This window comes from Barbatula barbatula (genome assembly GCF_947034865.1).
Source record: "Barbatula barbatula genome assembly, chromosome: 17".
NCBI classification, from domain to species: Eukaryota; Metazoa; Chordata; class Actinopteri; order Cypriniformes; family Nemacheilidae; genus Barbatula; species Barbatula barbatula.
The window spans coordinates 2,711,558-2,733,391 of NC_136780.1; the positions used below are offsets into that span (position 1 = coordinate 2,711,558).

At 36.7% G+C, this 21,834-nt stretch overlaps 1 protein-coding gene across 1 annotated transcript; it reads left to right on the forward strand.

Annotated features, from left to right (window-relative positions):
* Window positions 1–5,783: 5,783 nt before the first annotated feature.
* On the forward strand, window positions 5,784–21,450 carry ghrhrl (growth hormone releasing hormone receptor, like; the record flags this gene model as incomplete). Its single annotated transcript, XM_079478251.1, has 12 exons — window positions 5,784–5,895; window positions 7,212–7,319; window positions 9,045–9,136; window positions 9,817–9,914; window positions 10,233–10,365; window positions 10,627–10,780; window positions 13,871–13,931; window positions 15,100–15,169; window positions 17,100–17,191; window positions 19,557–19,686; window positions 20,793–20,834; window positions 21,349–21,450. 12 exons carry the CDS (start codon window positions 5,784–5,786, stop codon window positions 21,448–21,450), a joined length of 1,194 nt encoding a protein of 397 aa, XP_079334377.1.
* Between the last annotated feature and the right edge of the window lie 384 nt (window positions 21,451–21,834).

Sequence of the window (21,834 nt, forward strand, 5' to 3'; positions counted from 1 at the left end):
ATAGCTATGAAATAATCCATGTTGTGCTTCTGTAAGGGACTTTTAATTTTAATTTCAAGTCATTATATTGACAGTCGCTAAAAAATGTGTTTTAGCCCTTTCGCTTGTGGTAACTTTGTTTTAGCAACAGTGCGCAGTTTGAGCTGAATGCGAGTTTATTAGAATTAATGATGCTCGGGTTTGTTATGAAAGCATTGAATCCCGTCTGCACTGCAGTAAATCTGATGCGCTTCATAGTATTTGGAGGATCACACATTGTTCTGTCCTCTTTGTAGGTGAACATGATTTTGCTTACTCTAGGAAGAAATTCCCTAGAGTCAGATTTAGGCTTAAAATCACAGAAATGTTCTGACAGATATAAAATAGTAGTTTTTCCTGTTCAATTTCAGGATATAAGGATACTGTATTTAAAATAAAAAGTCTTCCCTGTTTTGCTTGTAAATTTGCTGTCTTTTCTGTAATTTTACGTTTTTTGACATTATTTCAATAATACACAAGTCAGGGTTTTTAACCGTTTTTTACATTTTACGTAGAAAATGATTTGTGGAACTATTCTGTAAATATAAGTTTTTTACAGTCAAGGTTTTTGGGTTTGTGTGTCATCTATTTTCTTCTAGTTTAAGGGTTAGGTTACGGTTATGGTTATGTTCATGTTTGCGTTAGAACCTCATTATTGTGGTTCCAGAAAATGTTGAGAAACATGCCCTACTCACGCTTTGTGTCTTAACAGACAAAAATGTAATATCTCAAGTTGCTTAGTTGGTTAGCAGTAGTTACTAAACTAGCGGCATCTCTGAAATCAGACATTTTCTCTCACTCATTCATTCATTTATTTTTGTTCTGTTCAGCACCTTTCACGGAAAATAATGCAATTTGTAATTGAACTGAAATATTGAGGGTTTCATTACAGTATGATCTTCCACATTGATTTTCATCGCTGTTGAGTCATACGCATCTGATCCCATCATAAACCATCCATCAGCTATTCTAGTTATTTCATTGATTCCTTGTTACTTTTGTTTCTGGGGTAAAATGTCAAGCGTTTTTATTAGTGGATTGTCTCAATTGGTTTCGTCATCTTAATAAGAATAAAACAATGTTCTGAATCAGATTTGTGGCCTGCAGAACATGTTTCTTTGTTTCCTCACTGGTGGGATCTAGTGGTCCTCGCTAACCCCTCATCACGCGTATATCTCACTCCATCTTCAAGCCTCTTCAACACTCCAGATCTGATAGAAACAAAATTGCAACACTTCTGATATCACAGTGACTATTACGCTGAAGAAAAGAGAAACTACATGTTCCTTTTCTTACTGGGGATTTGAGTGAAACCGACGTATTAAAAAGATTTACACAAAATGTTTAGAAACATCAAATGATCAAACATTCTGGTAACGGTAATATGCTGTGAATCCATAACATTGCGTACTTTAAACGTTTGACATCGACACGTGTAACACGTTATTCATAGTCGGCTCATGAATCAATAAATGAATACAATAAAATTCATCACGTTTTTAATTGAACATCTGCATTAATGGCACATTTAATTACAAAAACAAGCGTCCATCCATCAGGTCTTGTTTATACTCACAGGAAAGGGAGAATGAGAGAAAGCATCAGCATCATCTGGAGCTTTCTTCTTCTCAAAAAGCAAATGTGTGCACATTTGTCAGCTAATTCCATTGACATCTGCACCACAACTCCTCTTGAGATGAAGCGATGGTGAGGGGTCGTTTCTGGACACGGGGCAGTTAATGGAACTGTGGAGATTAATGTTCTCCAAGAACGATGCGCTGCATCATAAACTCTCTGGATACGAGACAGGCAGACTGATGTGTTTGATATTGCACAGGTGCTTTTCTCCTAACTGCTCATAAAACGCTCATGACGACACGCTTTTCATAAGCAGAAAACCAAAAGCATCAGTGACAAAAGCAACAGCTCTCATCAACGCTTACACATGAATCAGAGCAATAGTGGATGGAACGCAAGTTTACTTCCCACCACCGTCAAATGTAAGTGACTCGGGAACATGATGCCAGCGCGCAAATGTTTGTTTTGTTTGATGAAGTGGGTTCGCGTCTTTATGAATGGAGAGAGAGCTAAAGTGATGCTACATGTCAGCTTTTTCTCAGAAAGAACCTATGAGACCGCGTGGAGTGCTGATGAAATCACTGCTTACACCGGCACTGATATCCTCCACAGATATTTGCTTAATATGACAGTAATGCAGTTAGTTATACTGGATGAGTGCAGAAGGTTTTACAACATGCAGATGATTCTCAAATTGTTGAAACACATGAAGAGGATGGAGGTGTCAAATAAATGTGGATTGCAAAGGTAAAATAATCTGGATTTGGGTCAATTGGATGAGAAATGTTTATTGAGAGCGTCAATAATATTGACAAATCTGAGCCCACCTTGACACATTGAGCTTTCTTCTAAAAAGTTGAAATTTCTTCCTGTTTTGTTTTTTCAGGAGACACAGATGAGACTAAAGCAAATGTTTCCATTTTCCCTCTATTTAATTTCATTGATATCTGGGAGAAATAAAAGGTTTATCATCTGTGTTTTTTCTTGTGGGAAGGCACAGTGATGCAGTAACTAAATGTAAGAAATGTACTTGAGAAGAATCGTTTTATATTTTAGGGTGAAAAGTTTTTGTAGAGATGTTGACTTTGGCCTTTCTTAAGCATCACATTCACCTGCTGTTTTAAAGACCTTTTCCGTTCCATAATGAGCATTGTGAGAACCTCATGTGAGGTTACACATGTGAACCTGTGCATTCATTTATTTACTGATTCAACCAATAAACCTATTGAGTATCTCACAGAACTGTTTATATCACTGTACTAAAAAGAATGCCATGTTGTTACACCCCATGGTTCAATATATACAAAATGAACCTAGAAAATGTCAATATTAATATTTGACCCAACCATGGATTGAAAAAACCTGCCATAGTTTGAGTTTTAGGACATCATTTTGATCGGAAACATGTTGATGACAACTGTCAAAATATCTAGATGTAGCACAGAAGTATACTGTACGTCTATAACTTGTCGTGAACTGTATCTTGGATCGATGTAAATCTATGGAAATTGTTTCAACACGCGACATGATTTAAGGTTTATCTCAAATCTACAAGCAATAGTAACAGTGACAGACTTCTCTAAAACTTATTTTTATAAAAGCCATCTATTAAATCCATCTCTCTTTGAAACATTATAGAGAAGCGATTTCACAGTTATTTATTATCTAACCTCTTCGAAGTAATGTGCTGCTTTTTCAGTAAATGACAGTTTTTAAGACTGAAGCACTGAATCGTGATCCATAACTTTCATGAATTCATTTGGATTCTGGTCACCAAACCACATCGACCCCATTGACTTCCATTATGAACACAAAATGACAGGAGACAGGTGAATAATTCCTTCATTCCTATTTATTCAAACTGTTTCTGGTTAGATTTGCCTCGAATCTGATCTATTGGTCCAGCTACGGTTTTTATATCAGAAATCTGTTTCAGATCTGTCACCCCGAGTGTGTGTGCTTTGGTTCAAACCGGTCGTGGAACATCACCCTTCAACCATTCTGTAAAGCTTCGTCCGAAGAAGACCTTTCAGGACGCTTCGGTTTTTAACCTTCGACAACATTTCTCCAGTTCTGTTCTCGAACCTTAATTTATGTTCGGAAAATGAAACGTGCGCTTGATGCCCTGAGATGATATATGTGCTCACTGTGCCTTTAAGACGTGAGAAACAGATGGAGAGAGAGATCAAATCTGAAGAACCGGTTATATGAGATGTTTGAAGAGACCGGTCTTATCTTTAGATTAGATGGAGTCCATGTTTTCTCTCGTCACACCTGCTTTCGTGGTTTTTTTCTGGATCTAAAGCCACGATCATAGCACAAGCTATTAGCTTCATGAGCTGTGATTATGAGCTTGTAAATGTGTCATTTTTGTTCTGTAATATTTTAAATACGTTTGCATTGTTATTATTTTTGTCTCGGTCAGTAGGGATCTGGCATTTTTAATACTTTGCATGTGTGTTAAGCATTCTGTCTGTTTTATTAATGTCACTACTGTCTGTTCTAAAAGGTTCGATTTGAGTAAACAAAATAATAGATTATATTTCATTTTGAATATGAATCTAATGCATTTTCACCTGTTCTTTCTTACATAGAATTTGATCAATTAAGGCCACAATATTTGAGTTTTTAAGATTGAAATATCATGCTTTCCCATAAGAAAGGAAAATCACAGATGAGATCTCTTATCTCAATTATTTCTAATGGGATTTAATGACGAGCGAATGGAAACTTTTACTCAAGTCTCCTCTCGGATATTTCTCCTTGTGCTGAAACATATGTAAGTAATGTTTGATATTTATGATGAATGGACTGACATGCAAATGTTTTTGAACCATTTAGTTTAGAGCTGCTTGATTAAAATGGCATACACCATCTACTAATGGTCTTTGATTAGAGTCAATCAGACCCGTGATTACACAGGCATACATACCATTACACATGGATATCTTCTATGGATGTGCATAGTGGCATAAATCTCACATTCTGAGGTGACCTCGGTGATGCTTCTTCTATTGAAACGGCCAAAGATAAAATCCTGTGCGCTTCTTCAAATAATGCATTCTTCCCAGCGTGCCTTGGAATCACAGAGGTCTCTCTCGTGTGTCAATTTTCATCTCTCGATGTTTTTCAAAAGAGCGCTGTGACTCACAGTATCAATCGTAAAAAAAGATGTCATTTCACCCCTTTGTACGGAGGTCGATAGCAGTCGCACGGTTTTGTAATGGCATTAGCATTCCAATCTGGATCTATTGTGGCGTGCGGATAAACAGAGGCTGGAGAAGAGTGTCTTTTGTGTCTGAAAGTGGGTCAGGATGCAGTGCCCTTAATTTACTCCAATTTTCCAACACTCAAAAGAATCGCTCTTTGGTCTAACATGATTCGATCGTGGACGGTGGTTCCACGCGTTTGAGTCAAGATTCCTTAAAATGACATTGAAAGGGACACTCCGCTCAGATGTGGTTTGACCGTGAATGAAACATGTAAATCCAATACGATTCATACGGTACGCGTCAGATTAACTTCAGGTTAACTTCTAATATCAACAACAAATCAAACATTAAATAATTCACAATGACGTGAGATCAAGCAAGAGCTAAGATCGGAAAAACACCCTTCCAGTAGAATGCTTTCATATTATAAAATGAATTTTAATGTTTAAATGTGTCCGTTCTCAGTAAGTCTCAGTGGTAACCTCCTGAATCCACCAACCGAAGAAAAAGAAAAAGAAAATTTACATACCAACACACAGAATAGTGAACATTAATAAGTCTCATCCTTATTTCATCTTCATTAATAAAGCATCAAATAACACCTTATTTCGACATTTACACCCATTATTCAGTCAAATGGAAAGCATGCTGGGAACGGACAGTTGTGACAACATTTTTAAATGAATCGTGTTGAATCAACATGTTTAAATTAACTAAAACATTTTTTTACGTTTTAGCTACTTGATTTTTCATTATTTTAAAAAGAAAACATTGAGTTAAGCCAAAACGTTACCAGTTCAAGTCGGTTTAAAACGACGCACTCGTTTTTGAGTGTGAATTCTCATACATGGCATAACATACAAAATGAATCGTTTAAGTAAAGTGAACAGCATTAAAAAAATATTTCTTTTGAGAGAAGAGCATGAAGGAAACTGAAATACACATGAATTCCTTTTTCCCTCTCTCAATCTCTCCATGCAGGTTTTGTCCAGTTTGCATCCAGAGTGCGAATATATTTTCCAGCTGGCCAGAGATGAGCAGCGGTGTCTCAGCGAGATCACAGAACACGGAAACCTCAGCGGCTCAGGTGTGGAAATAAAACACACTTCTCCATAACTAAGAATAGTATCTAATGTCTGAATTGTTTCTCTTTAAATGCGGTGTGATTCGACTGAAATCTCACTTTTTACAATGTCTTGAACTATATACTTTGATTTGTCAAGATTCCAAAGTCGGATGTTAAACATTTCTCTGGAATTGTGCATATCTATGCAAGCAATGCACATTTATTTGATGGGGCGCCACTGTAGGGCAACAAGTATTTCATTTGTTTCTGTTTTTACGACCAGGAGAAAGTCAGCTGTTGAATTCACATTTTACCAACATAACAATGATTTTCCTGATCAACGAAAGAGCAACACAGTTTTCTCTGATGATGGTGGTTTAAAGGTGCTGCATGTCATTTTTTGTAGGATCTATCGATGTTCTGAACAAGACCTTACATAATGAAGCGTTGTGTTTTCATTACATCAGAACGAGCGATTTCTCTCGACACACACCATAGGACTTTTTAAATGGAATTGGCCATGTTGTTTCTACAACAGCCCCAAATAGACAAACTGCTTTACAGGAGGTGTTCTGTAGACACGTTATCTCCTTTGGCCGAGAAGCGAAAATGTGACAAAATCTTAGTCCTGTGTCAGCCACCGTGGTGATTCGAAAGTAAGCCGTTTGTTGCAATTCGCAACCTCACCACTAGATGCCGCTACATTTCATCCCACTGGACCTTTAGGGTTGTGTTATGTCCGACACCGACGTTATCGAGATATGTTTTCATCAATACATTTCTGCATTTGGTCTACGGTTCGTCTAAACATTTCTGCATTAGTTTTGTGTGTTCTCTAAGCTTTCCGCCGCCAGCACGACGTTCTACCAACTGAGCTGCGTGAACTTTGCAGATTGTCATTAAACATCTGCTCGACAAATTGCAGACGAATGGAGATTTTACATGCGCTTCCCCTGTCAAACATGCGCATTATTAAACGTTTAAAACAAGTCAGAAACCCTCGAGACGATATTTAAATGAAGTCACATTTGCATAGTCTTTGTCACGAGCTGTCAGTGGTTCCTGTCATTATGTCGTAGAAGAACCAGATTCATAGACTCATTGTGATTCGGTGTCTCGTGTCGTGCGCTCCCCAGCGGTCCACGAGAGCAGCCGTGCTCAGCGGAGGCTTTGAAGGAGAAGCAAATGCACTTGTGTAGATCCAGAGCAGCAAACTGGACCATAATAGAGACATTTCAGTGGTTGTCCACAAAAGGCCTTTTAGATGCATGTTTTTCGCTTGCTTCCTGAGTGCATTTGCGTGCTTAATGTTTCCTGCGTGTGGTTTGTTTGTGAAGGTTGTCTGCCTGCATGGGATTCTGTACTTTGCTGGCCGAAAGCTGCATTGGGGGACACGATCTACTTGCCCTGTCCACCTGTATTCTCTTTATTCAAGAACAACACAGGTATTACACACATTTCTAACATGAGCAATGTAGTTTTGCAGATTTGGAGTACCATAAAGATTTTCATTTCATTTTGGGTAACCTCTTCGTTGAGTAAATCAAATATTTATTACTTCGTATTTTGCTACCCCTATAGGCAGATATTTTCGCTGTTTAAGCATAAACTTATCTATTTGTTCTATCAGAAATCAAGATAACATCTTAATAATCTTAATAAGATTTCTTTCTCAAGTACAGTAAATGTATCTTGGTTTATTTATTAACATTTTAGTTATTTGTAGGCCTAATGAAAAGAAGAGACTTTAGCATCTGCCAGAAATATATTGAGAATGCATTTCTCATCTTACATTTGTTTTATGATTTACTTGATACAGAACTACTTTTGAATGTTAAAGAATTAAATGTAATTTTTAATGAATTAAAATGAAATGAAAAGAACAGAGATCGTGTGTACACCGGACGCGACCAGCACGATGCGAAACTGCAAAAGACGTACGAAACGCATTTGAACCCATTCAAATTTGACATTTCGTCTACACTGGATGCGGCGCCGTGGAGCTTAGATATGTTGTTAGAAAATAGAAATCGTGTTTGGTTCTTAATAAAACGTTTTAATTTTTGGTACAACATACCATTAATGATCTTTAAAAATATATATTGGTATGTGTACACGTAACATTTAAAGGGATAGTTCACCCAAAAATAAACACCCCGCCATCATTTAGTCTCGTGTAGAAACCTGCATATAATTATTTCTTGTGTGAAACACAAAAGGAGATATTTTGAGAAAGACTTACAGAAGTCAATGGGGTTCAAATTTGTTTGTTTCCTGACGTTTATTCAGATATCTTCTTTTGTGTTGGTTTTGTTATTGGGAATGACATAAAGGTGAGGAAATAATGACTGAAATGTGAATTTTGGGTGAACTATCACTTTACCAATTGTAATAATTGTCAGACAATGAAAGCGACTAGTACTACTATTATTATTAATATTACACAATAATATGTGTTAAACCAAGTTCTTCGTTTTATTTTGACAAAATATGGGGTATTATGGGAACACTAAGGATTTTGTATTTATTGTATTTCTGTCAGTTCCATCACACACACATTTCTTTACAGCCACTACTAATACAAATGTGTTTCATTCTGGAGCCTTTAACACTAAACCTTTTTACCTTGAAGACGGAATTGAAGTCCTAAGACATCAGTGTGAAAATACTAAAATGCCCCGTCTCGATTTCAGGGTTCGCAAGTTTCCTTAAAATGAGGCTGGTTTTCATTTTTGCCACTGCAATGATGTTTCAACAGAACCAACTAAATCCAGTCTAAACCCAGTCAACCAATGAAACGCATACAACCTGAACTGCTCAAAAAACCATTTCTATAAGCCGTAGTGACAAATCATTAGAGTCCGTGAGTCAGTGAAGAGTGAAACAGACGCTCATCCTCTCAGTCACAGCTTCATTTCTGAATCAAAGTACCTCTCTCTTCCTGGAGACGATAGAAGTGTCATGTGATCTTTAAACAAGCTAAAATCATTACTCAGAAAGAAGTAAAACAATCATAAAAATTGATTTCAGAGGTGCTCTTGGTTCCTGTAATAACTTTAAAGACTCTCCCAATGGTGGGGCAAGAAAAGTTGGGACATGAAAGAGTAACACGCTGAGATTGCCTTACAAATGTATTAGTATTGACATATAGCGTTTTGTTTGTTTTTCAGGTACGGTGAGTCGTAACTGCACTGCTGGAGGTTGGTCGCAGCATTTCCCTCCGTACCACGAGGCCTGTAGTGTTGAAGATGACATCCCTGAGGTGACTGAATTATGTGATGTGATCATTAACTTCCATGCACATACTGAAATTAATTCTATTTTTATATAAAAATACATAACGTTAATGTTATTGCTCAATACATTTCACGTTTTGTGCATTAACTAGTGTTAACCAATACATTTTTACTAAAATGTATTAGTAAATGTTAAGATTAATAGGGACAACGATGTTAGTTTACTAATGTTAAAGGTCCAGTGTATGACATTTAGCACCATCTAGTGGTGAGATTGTGAATTGCAACCAACAGCTGACTCCACCCCTTCCCGTCGAAGCACTACGGTGGCAGACACAGAACTAAGATGCCGTCATGTTTCCGCTTCCTCTCTAAAGGAGATAACGTATTTACAAAACGTGTTCTGTAGAAGTTTGTCTGTTTAGGGCTACTGTAGAAACAACATGGTTCAAATTTAAGGGGACCCGTGGTGTATAGATAGATAGAAATAGCTCATATAAGGTAATAAAAACAAAAGGAATTACAGGTTATGTATATTAGATGGCATTTTCTTTCAATAGATCCTCCACAAAATCATCAGACCTTCAAATCCTGTGCAACCTTTTTGTAAAGTGTAACTTATTTTGAATTAAAATGTGTAGAAGACTCATTTAATCGTTTATTTTAAAATAAATGGATGGGGATGTTTGTTCGTCGTGTTCCTCAGGACTCATACTTTGCCACGGTAAAACTGATCTACACCATTGGTTACGGGACATCGCTGCTCACGCTCTCTGTTGCCGTGGTAATACTGCTGCTCCTCAGGTAATGTGCGGTTCTTACTACACATCAGTATAATAATTCATCACTCCGTCTCTCCACCGACTTTCTTTTGTCTAATACCAGTCATTGACTGACCTTCGTACATTAAATTCACGATTGCTGTGTGAGTGTCTCTCTCCCATCTGTGTTAACGTACTCCAAGAGGACCAAGAAGTCTCACCACGTTTTAGATTTACATTTCTAATGTTTAAATCTGAGACCCCGTGACCTTTTGGAAAGCCAAACGGTGGGTGCCTGAAGTATGAAGTGTTACGCTTCCGTCTGTTTTGTGAACATTACACTGTTGTGTGTGATGTACAGAAGACTACACTGTGCACGAAACTACATCCATATGCAGCTCTTCTTGACCTTCATCATGAAATCCGTGTCTGTATTCGTAAAAGATGCTACGCTGTTTGCCAGTGACGACACGGACCACTGCACGCTATCTACGGTGAGCTTTCAAACTCTGGGAGTCGTTCTGGTTTTGCTGATTTTGGGTACCGGGAGATTTACACCAGCTCTGCAGAAACTGCATGCAAGATGTTGTGGCATGCAGACTGCATTAGCACAGATTTAGAAATGTTTCCTAGAATTTAGTCTTTTGTGATAATGTTCACCTCCTTCATTTTCCTGCTTTTTATTTTCTCCATGAACTCAATTCCGTTCTCTCCTGATCTTTCTCACCGTGCCCTGTGTGTTTCTCTCTTTGCAGGCAGCTTGTAAAGCGTCAGTGGTGTTTTGTCATTTTTGCGTGATGTGTAATTTCTTCTGGTTGCTGGTTGAAGCTGTGTATCTGAATTCTCTGCTGGTCTCCACCTTCCCGCGCATGAGGCGATGCCTCTGGAGCTTCGCTCTGCTGGGTTGGGGTGAGACTCTTGATACCTTTCTGCCTCTCGAGCCGATCTCTGTGTCTTCCTCTTCCGACATGCTTTCTTCTTTTTCACTATAGTTTGGTGTTATTAAAGCAACTGAAAAAAGCATCAAATGGACAATCACTCGACCTTTACTCGGAATCTCTTCCTGTTTTATTTCACCAGGTTTTATTAAAAAGCTGATGCATTGTTCTGTCATTTTACCGTCTTTTCCCTAAAAACATTTTGTGATGGAAATGACATTTGAATTGGTTTTTGGAACTCATTTGTCTCATCGAGGCCACTTTCAACAGCATCATTTTATGTGTCCTAAATATAAACAAATAATAATTTCACGTTTTGTCCCACATTTTGTGCATTTTAGATCGATTTAAAAAAGATGCTGCAGATAATGAATACCTGCGTGTCTCCTATTTTGCTTAGACAGATTTGATATATTTGGATGAATTTTCATATTTTTATATTGAAGTCTGCCACTGAAACAAAAGTAAAACTTCACATAATCTACACTAAATCTCATGTTCAAATGTGTAAAAAATAATTTGAAAGTAGGACATTTTTTTGAAAGGCATAGGAAAATGTCGAAGGCCATTTGAATGAGGCTCCAACAATCCAACCAAAAATCTATAGAAATATGATTGAAATCATCTTCTGAGGCACGAGTGCCTGTGGTTAAATAAAGTCTGTATCATTTAAAATGTTTTATAGATGTGGTATAATGAAAAGGACAGAGAATGATGACAAGGATATTTGTGAGCTTAGGAATTAATAATGTTTTAAACCATTAGGACACAAAAACACAGAAATATTTAACAATAATACATAGAAATCTAAATAAGGCATAATACTATACTATTTTAAAAAATGCGATGTTACACAAATAACATCAACAAATAATATTTCTATATGGATTTGAAATGTCACCATGATCATCTGGAGTTCTTAAAGGGACAGTTCACCCAAAATTCATCATTTACTCACCCGAGTTGTTCCAAATCTGTATAAATGTCTTTGTTCTGAGGAACACATATTGGGAAGAACGCTTGTTTATCTTTCTCTGTGTTCATGATTTATATAGATCTGGAACAACTCGAGGGTGAGTAAATGATGACAGAATTTTCATTTTTGGGTTCCTGTTCCTGTAAAACGAATGATTTTTCACCATGTTAGTAACTTTTCCAATCTGAGGGACTCATTTGTGCTCTGTAGAAAATCCAATTTGCTAAATGTTGCTGCCACAAAGATAATAAAGTAACTTGAACATAGATTTTTTTTAGTTAAATGATTCAAATTATTTTCTGGCATATACAAACAAAATTAGCTTTAACAAATTTCCAACAAGGATTATTTTGTTCACTGAATTAAAACGTATCTAGTTTCTGGCCAAAATGTGTCATCTGTGTAATCTGAACAAGCAATGTTGCAAGAGTTTGAAAGCTCTCAAGATGCATTGCAGCAAAAGTTGTTTTAATTAAATTAAGGCAAGCTCTTCCACGAAAAAGAATTACATTCGAATTTGTTTGAAATGATTCTTTATAATTTTGTTGTATAAACTTAATATATTTAGTAGTCTTGATTAAATTCATTTGTGTCATTTACCTGCATATTTTACCAATATCAAATAAACTCATGAACATTTATATATATATATATATATATATATATATATATATATATATATATATATAAATGTTCATGAGATATATATACTATTCATTTTGACCATTGAATAGATATTATTTCATTAAGAATATATTAAGTTAATAGAACTCAACAGAAATGCAAATCAAGCATCAGAATCGCCCACGACCGAACCAAAGGCAACGCTTTTCTGAACAATGGTAACCAAAAATCAAAAACATATAACAAACTCTTCAAAACCTTAAAGATAAATTAACATTAAACACTCAAATGTGTTTCTTTTTACTGAAAAATGCATAAAATAACACGTATATAAGAAAATACACAACTCCTTTATGTTGTCCCACCATGAATGGAATCAGTTATAGGACTAAACATAAAAAAATCATGTTTTGTGACCAAATTTTTCAAACGTTGTGTTGATTTAACTTAAGCAAGTTGAGTAAATTGAACAATCTGAGTGTTTTATTTATTTTTCTTTTAAAGATTAGTGTTTTGGTTCTTGCCGTCTTAATTTATGCTTTAATGTTGTTGTTATTGTTAGTTATCCATTGTGTTTAGAGTTATTTTATGAATGATGGTTTTTGAACCATGGTTGAGGTTTGTGTGTTTAATGTTGAGTTGCAAGCCCATGAGAAATGAAGTCAACACAAAACGGCAGAAAACGTCTGAGGTGGAAAACATGTACATGAATTTAGTTTGTAATCGTTTTTAAATAAATCTAAATTCTCTATTTATGTTCAGCCAACAAAACGTTTTTGTTCTGTTGTTCATTAGGTAAACTTGACTATGTTGTGAAAACTGATGACTTAAACGTATTTTATAAATGGCGTGGACTTCAGTCTCTGTTCGTGGAGTTAACTCTGAAAAAGTACTTGTGAACGGCTGCCTTTAAGTTGACTCAATTATTTTTTATGATCTATTGCTCAATTCTCATTTGTATTCTCTCTCTCTTTGTCTCTCCTCACCACTCTTACCCGGGGGGGTGTGAGAAGTGTCAAAACAACCCTAGTGATTGACAGCTCTATAATCGATATGAGCAGGCAATTGAGAAACAGATAAACAGACAATGCAGAAGCAGTTAAACAACATACAGAAGTGTATTTTACTGCTTCAGCTGTACGTTAGAATGGCTGGAAACAATATAAAAAGATCCTTTATTCTTGTTTTTAATGTGAGTAGTATCATTTCCATAAACATTGGAAACTTCATATGGATGGCCTATAAATGTTGGATTGAATAGACTTGTTTATTGTTTATGTGCTGTTGTTCTGGGGCTTTCTTTAAAAACTAAGTTTGACCTGAAACAATATCATCATAATCCTCATAAAAATAATAGCTTTTTGGCTTACAGCCTGTATTTTATAAGTACATGTAGTTTGTTTACAGTAAATCTCTTTCTTCAGTGTTTTTTGTAATGAAAGTCATCCTCTCTCCCTGCAGGTGTTCCATTAGTCTGCATCGTCCTTTGGATCTGCTCCAGACTCTTCTTTGAGGACACGGAGTAATTTTCTTTACCTTTTCCCATTAGTTTTCCCCATTTCAGTATTGTAAAGGCAGGACAAACTATTAATGTTGCTCATATGTGACGTTCTAACGCAGGGCTTGTGATGAGATGCATGTTCTGTGTGTGGTTTTGACCTCCAAATCAAAACCGTTACAGAAATGCAGAAGTGTGTGCAGTTAGATATTTGGCCTTGAAACTGAAAACATGTGAAAAACACAACTTTAATGATTCTTTACTGTTGCAAGATGAATGCAGTTTGTGGTGAATTTAAGTTAAGGAACAGATTTTAGAGGGAATAATTAAGTTGAAATGTCCCTCTTCTGACCTTGAAGTGGTCTGGAAAGTGCATAACCATCGTGTAATGCAAAAAATGCAATTATATATTTTTTCATTATGTGAACTACTAACAGTATTTTTTAATCAGTTAATTAAGTTCGTATTCACTTTTAAGCAATACAACAGTAATATTATATGTATTAAGTAAAAAAGTCAAAAGTAATATTTCAGTTTTCATCTGTCTTGTCATCCTATCTTTCACATTGCTGTTGGATTACTTTGTCACTCCTGAGGGTTGATTTGGTTGAAATTCAACAGACACTGGACTGGAATGACCACAATACATCTAGAAATGCTGATTAAATAATAATTTGCGATGGTCTCTTAACCTTTTCCATAAAAACTGTTGCCATAAATATTATGGTTCAATTACGGTTACCATAGTAAGACTATGGAACATCAGTGGTCACCGTAGTAAAACAATGGTAATTTTTTGTATGGCCAAATGTCGATGAAGCAAAATGGTCCCATGACTTGAGATCAGTTGATATTATACCAGTAACCAGTTTGGCGGTTACGCTATCACCTAGAACATTTCCTGAAGTAACCACATAGGCAACATGCTAAAAAAAATCACTCCATTTTAACAACTGGTTAGAATAACGCTGAAAACACACTCCCGGCTTCAAAACCAGACTGACTCTGTAATTTAAAACAGTTGGTCCAGATGTTGTACGTGGTTACATTACATCATCCTTGAAAACCTCCACATATTGCTTAAAATTGCACGGCAGACCAAAAAATATATAGTTTTAATCGATTTACGTAAGCACAGAATTCATACAGACCATACAAATCGACTTGTTCTGATCTAGACTTGGATTTTCAGGTGCTGGGACATCAATGAAAATTCACCATATTGGTGGATCATCAAGGGTCCCATTGCAGTATCCATAGGGGTAAGATCAAATATATACAATCACATTCTCACTCCCGATTCATCACATATATTTATGCTCGGGTAGCGCCCCTTGGCGTCACTTTTGAACGCGCAGGGTACCCCTTCGGTGTAGTTTTTCGACTAGCAGGGAACTGTGTTGCTGTCCGCTAAATGCTCCGGATCAAGACCTGTGTGATTCTTAGCATTTCATAATTTTTTTTAGTTTTAACATTTTTAATAATCCCACTCCACCCTAAACCCAACCATAGAAAACACAACATGCGAATATAAGTACATTATACAGGCACAAACTGACCAAAAGCAGTGTAAAGGGATTACAAACACCTCGTGTCGCAGACCATTCTGACCGAAGCAGATAACTTTATAAGGAGATGCCCTTGTCCGTGAATGCATGCATTCGGCCCCTTATTCACAAAATAAACCGGAACATTAGCTAGATACAGTCGATTACACGAGCCAATAGCGCTTCACGTTCAAAGCCAACGAAATGTCACGATCTGTCACGAGACACGGGACAGCCAATGGCATTGAAGCTGATGTAACTATTCTTTTGGCGTCAATTTTTCTGAGATTTATACAAATCCTCGTACAAATCGATCGTTTGACATCTATACCCTTGGAATATCTGTTTTTTTCAACGACATTGTGACTGCTTGTATGTTGTTTTTATATCGCGATAAATAAACCACATTACTTTCTCAAACTACCTTAATAGCGTCATGAAAACGCAACAATCCTGTCCGTTAAACTTAAATCAAACAGGGGTGAATTTCCAGTGGGGACATGTCTAGAAATGCTCTTCGTGTCCCCCCCACTTTCAAATGAGTTTGTTATGATTTTGAACCGCACGCCGTCATCGCCTTGGAAAGAAGTAGGACCCCAAGCAGTCTGCCTGTGTCGATGCGGGCGTCTGGTGCACTCTCTAAAAATAGCTCACCTGAAAGGATGTTTTCAATCACGTGGACGACAGCAAGTGATTTTCTCCATAGGAATTCACTTTGACAAACTCGAAGTACTTATGTTTAAAGACCTGAACAACGGCCAGGTTTACCCCAAGTTTCTGTCAAACCTTACTTAAACACATCAACACTATAGCTTCTGTTAAAAGAACGAGCCCTTATTAAACAGATAAAGTAAATCTTTAAAAAGAGATAAAGAGAAAAGAAAATCTCACACTAAACTTTTATTTCCCATAATCCATTACAAGGAAACAGCTTAATGCACCAAAACATCAACCACGGAAAAGAAATGAAATACATTTTGTTTATCGCTGATATCAACAAGCTTAACATGAGATTATTGTTATCCCCGGAAGAAGTGCTTGTTCTTTTAACAGCAGTGTTTATGACAAGGCTTGACAGAAATGTGGGCTTCCCTTGTCATTGTTTAGGTTTGTTAAACCCTGTTAAGCGTTTTAGAAAGTCATCCGTCTCGTCTCCTCCCGACCACAGATTCAGGTTTACAAGCCGATTTTTTTCCTCCGTTTCTCGGTCAATACTCGCATTTCCTCCTTGATAAACTTCAACTTTTACTACACAATAAAAACACTGTATGGTTTCACGGTTTAAGCAATTTAAAACAATCAAAAACATAGGTATTTTGAGTTTGTGATGGTGAATTTCCTATGGAAAAAATCACTTGCTGCTCTCCATCCGCACTTCGCTCACTTCATGCAGAAAATCCATTATTTCATGGACTTTGCATCACCATAGTGCCTAAACATATGTAAATGCAGGAAATGGGATTCAGATCAAAAACATTTTCCACATTGTGTGTGTCCCCCACCTTGCCGACACATCATCATTGCAAATTATATCCAATATACAATTTTATAACGACGGTAACATTCACGATCCCTGCATGTCGGAAAATGGGAACCCTGCGTGTTAAAAACACTGTTTCTTACACAGTTTTGAAATCTGTTTCAGGTCAACTTTCTTCTCTTCATGAACATTATCAGGATTCTGGTCCAGAAACTGAATCCTCGTCTGATCCAGTTCAATAACTCTCCTCAGTACAGGTATTCAGATGTTATCTGAGGTGTCAGCTGTGAAAGCACATCTACCACACAGCAGTTTTTCATAAAGTAGTGTAGATATTGAAAATGTGCCTTTCTAGTCATATTCTGTGGCAACAGATTCTGCTTTTGTTGCATTGTGAAACAATTCCAGTTTACAGAAAATAATGTAGACCTTTTACAAAACCTCGCGTCAAAAACGTGGCTAATTTGGATTTATTTGGACTTATTTGTACCAATTTGTACGATCTCATTTGTACATTATAGTAAGCATAATTGAGGATAGGTTTAGGGGTGGGGTTTGGGGTGTGGCTTCAGTATTGCGTTTTTCTAGTAGTCATGCGATTTTTGTACGATACACAAAGTACAAGTTCATACAAATGAGCAATCTCTTAACATAGTTAAAAATTCCCTATAAAAAACATTTAACGTCTTGCCTTCGATGGCATCACAAACAAACAACAAGATAAAGGTGTCTGCCAGTTTATATATTAAAAAAATATTTTGCTTCTTAAGAAAATCTGTTGTTTTTAACGATGTTTAGAATTGTGAATTGCTTTTGTAAATTGCAAACTGGAAAACAAGACAAAGCTTGTTACAAAAAATAAACAAAATAGCAAGTGAGTTTGTATTAAATACATAAAATGCAATTTTAAATTGGTTAAAGGTGGTGTAGGTATAACCTGTCTCGTATTTAAATTACATTTAATATTACTTATTACCAGAATTTCATGCATATATCAAAAGCTGCATGGTTCTTATTGTGGACCTTTTTCTGAATATGAGGAAGTATTATGGATTATGGTTATAAATTATAGTTAATTATATTTACAATGTTTTAATGATTATAAATGACAGTTAAGGCAGGAATGTGAAATGCACAGAGAGTGAGTTGAAGCTGTACGTGGACAGTCACCACAGACGCATCATCTGACATGCTGTGAGGAAACAGAATCGCATTCTTGATGGAGATTGTTGTGCACTCTGTACCGTCAAAATAAGAGTCCTTTAATATTTTTTCGCCACAGTGATGGATTGAAGATGTGATTAATTTAAGTGCTTTTGCTTTGTTCTTTCAGTCTCTGATGTACTTTACACCCCCTTCTGGAAATACGACATTTTTATGTTTAAGTAATAATTAAAAGGGGAGAAAAAATGATTCTTGTGCTCTCACAGTTGTGGGTGTGCATTGGCTGTTTTATGATTACTTTCAATGTGCCTTGTCCGATTTTATAGCCTGAACAATCCAGAGAACAAATCTCTATATTTACAGTATGTCATGCAGTCTGGTACAGCTCATTGAATGCGTGTTGAATTGTGGTATCAGGGTGAAGACTCGCAGCCTTTGTGTTTTATGCAACTCATGCATATGCAGATTCCACACAGGCCTGTCAAGTGCACGTGACCTTTTTTGGAGGGTTTTGCATTTAACAGCATTTCACTGATGCTCAGCAGAACTACAGTAGAAATATCAGGAGACACCTGCATGTGAAGTGGACGTTTCTTATTCGTCCGTACAAAGAAATCTTAGTGTCATACCGACACATTCAGCACTAATTTTGCCTTTTAACCTCTTTCTATAACTCTCTCTCTCTCGCTCGCTCGCTCTCCCTCGCTCCTTTATCTCTCTCTGTTGCTCTGTCACTCTCTCCCTTTTTTACTCTCACTATCACTCTCTTACTTTGTCTTTGTCACCCTCTCATCCTCTCCATTTCACCCTCTATAAATCACTCTTTTCTTTTCCTCTCTCTCTTTCTCTGTTGGTCACTCCTTTTTTCTCTCTGTCTTTCGCTCTCTATCACTTGCTCACTTTTTCTCTGTTGATCCCTCTATCGCTTTCTTAATTTTATTTCATTTCTAATCCTTTACTCTCTCTATCACTTTTCTTCGCTCCCATCACTCTCTATCTCTCTTTTGGTCCCTATCCCCCTTTCTGTCTCTTTCTATCACTCTCCTACCGCTCTCTCTCTCCATTACTCTCTCATTCGTTGCTCCCCCATTACTTTCTTTCTACTTTCTTACTTTCTATTGATCTCTTTCTCTGTGTCACTCTCTCTATACATCCTTCTTTTTCTATCACTATCTCTAAATTTTTCTTTATTGATCACTTCCTCCATTGCTCTTTTTTACACTCTCTCCATTGCTCTCTCTTCCATCACTTTTCTTTTGATATGTTAATCATTCACTATATTTACATCACTCTTTCTCAATTTGATTACATTTTCAATCCCTCACTATTTATTTCACTCTCATTCACTTTCTATCGCTCTCTCTCTCCCTCCCTCCCTTCCTCCCTCTCTCATTCCTCCTCTTGCCCTCTGTTGCTCCCCTATTGCTTTTTATCAATTTCTCTATCTCTTTTTCTCAGGCGACTGACCAAGTCCACCCTTCTGCTCATCCCCCTCTTCGGCACTCATTACATGGTGTTCAGTTTTCTCCCAGACCACTTCAACATGAGCCTGCGGCTTTGCATCGAACTCTGTCTGGGCTCCTTCCAGGTTATCCAAACCTCTTATTAATTCAATCCCATTCAAAGCGATGCACGAGCTTCTCAGTACACAAACTCTGCGTGTGTGAATGAACGAAAGCAGACTAGCTCCCCACTGTGCGCTCGATGAGGTTTGATCAAAACAAGACGCGGACCCACCGGTGCACATCTCACTCACCTTTGATCTTTTAAGAGAGAAGATGGACGCTGGGGTTTCACAGACATTCATTTGTTAGTCACAGTGATAATTGAGTTTCTTGAAGGGCCAATGGCTAATTTCAAACATTAATTCCACGTTCCAATCTGTTCCTTTTCAGTCCCTGGATTATTTTAAGTCGTAATTGATGCCAATGGGTGATGTTTTAGGGTTTTAGCGCTAATTCTTCTTTCAGTCATGAAATTTCTCGAATAGCCAAATCAGTCCGTAATCGTTTAGTTTTAACTCTCACACTGAAATGAAATTATAAATGTATTCAATCACATCAACATGACTTGTTGAATATCATTAATGTGCCAATGAGTGGATTTAGTCTGTATTCACACATCGCCTGCCAAACATTCAGTACTTTAGGGCTGTTCCATTGATTTTCTATTTAATCATTCAATTTACAACAAACACACACACACACACACACACACACACACACACACACAGGATAATGCCAAAAAAAAGATTTTAGTTATCTCTCAAAGCAAATCTCAACACTGAACAGAAAGGAAAGTATAGATATAATAAAGATGTACTGATACTGCATAACTCCACCGATAACTCGCGTAAACTAAATTTTTAATATTAAATTCATATCTCCTTTTTTAATGTTATTAATTCGTATAATGACTATAAATATTGAACGTCACACTGGTGGTGTTTCTTAACGTTTTCTACATACGGAGACGAAATAAATTTCAATTTTCTGTCTTCTGTTGATTGACAGGATATATCGGCCCTGAGTGTCTGCTGATTTTAAACTATCGGCCGATACCGATCATTGGCCGATATATCGGTGCATCTCTTATTTATAATATTAAGTGGATTTAAGATGTTTGATCCTAAATGATCACATTTTTAGAGTTTACAGACACACTGACCTTCTTCTTTCTGTTGGTTCTCTTTAGGGACTTATTGTTGCAGTTCTCTACTGTTTTCTGAACCAGGAGGTGAGTGAGAGCAAACATTATACACAAAGCGTATTGAGCATCTACTGACTGCAAATCGGTTCAAAAAGCCACTTAAATGTGAGCCTGTGTGTTTTCGGTTAGACGTCCAAACAACATGTGTGCTCAAAACATGTCAGAATATAAAACCTCAACAAGCATTCTTCATGTAATTAAGAAACAGATTAGAGGACTGACAAGAGATTTGCTCAAAGGGCCGTAAACAATTAAAAATGAATATTAATAATAATGAGGTATTATTCATTTCAAGCATGTGATGTGCACAACAACAATATTGTGAAAAGAAAGCTCACGTCAAGTATGAAAGGTTATATACTGAGTTTAGGCTTTTAATGAGATATGAGGTATACATTTTCATTTCATTTATTTAGCAGATGCTTTCCTCCAAAGTGACTATCTATAGACTATCTATGGTATAGGTTTATGATTCAATCCACAAACACAAAATCCATCGTGATTTGGGATTGTAATGTTTATGTGTGTTTGTTTTCATCAGGTTCAGAATGAAATACGCTTGCGATGGAACCGTTATCAAGAGGGGAGTTACGCTGTGGTACCTGTTGGAGTCAAAGGAAGTCAGATGGACACTCCGTTTTAACATCACAAAAGTCCGGGAACAGTGATATCTACAGGGATATATTTTAACTTCACTGGATATCTTCAATAAAATCACATTGGTAACAGGTAAAATACCCATGAAAACATTCAACTAATTCCCTTCAAATTCAGATCTCTAGTTATTTTGGGAAATGTTATCGGGGCTGAAATGTACCATTGAATGGGAGCAGATCTGCTCCCAGTGTTTGTATACCATTTTTATAATGTATATATTTATCTACAGTATTTAGACGAATTAAAAGATTGTTAAAGTGAGTCACAGTGAGAGCTATAAGGACGGTATGTTTTATGTTTAGCTGTGGTTTTGCGTCAATGTGTGCTTTATTGTAGTGAAGAACTCCATATAGAAATTAATTTTCAAAAG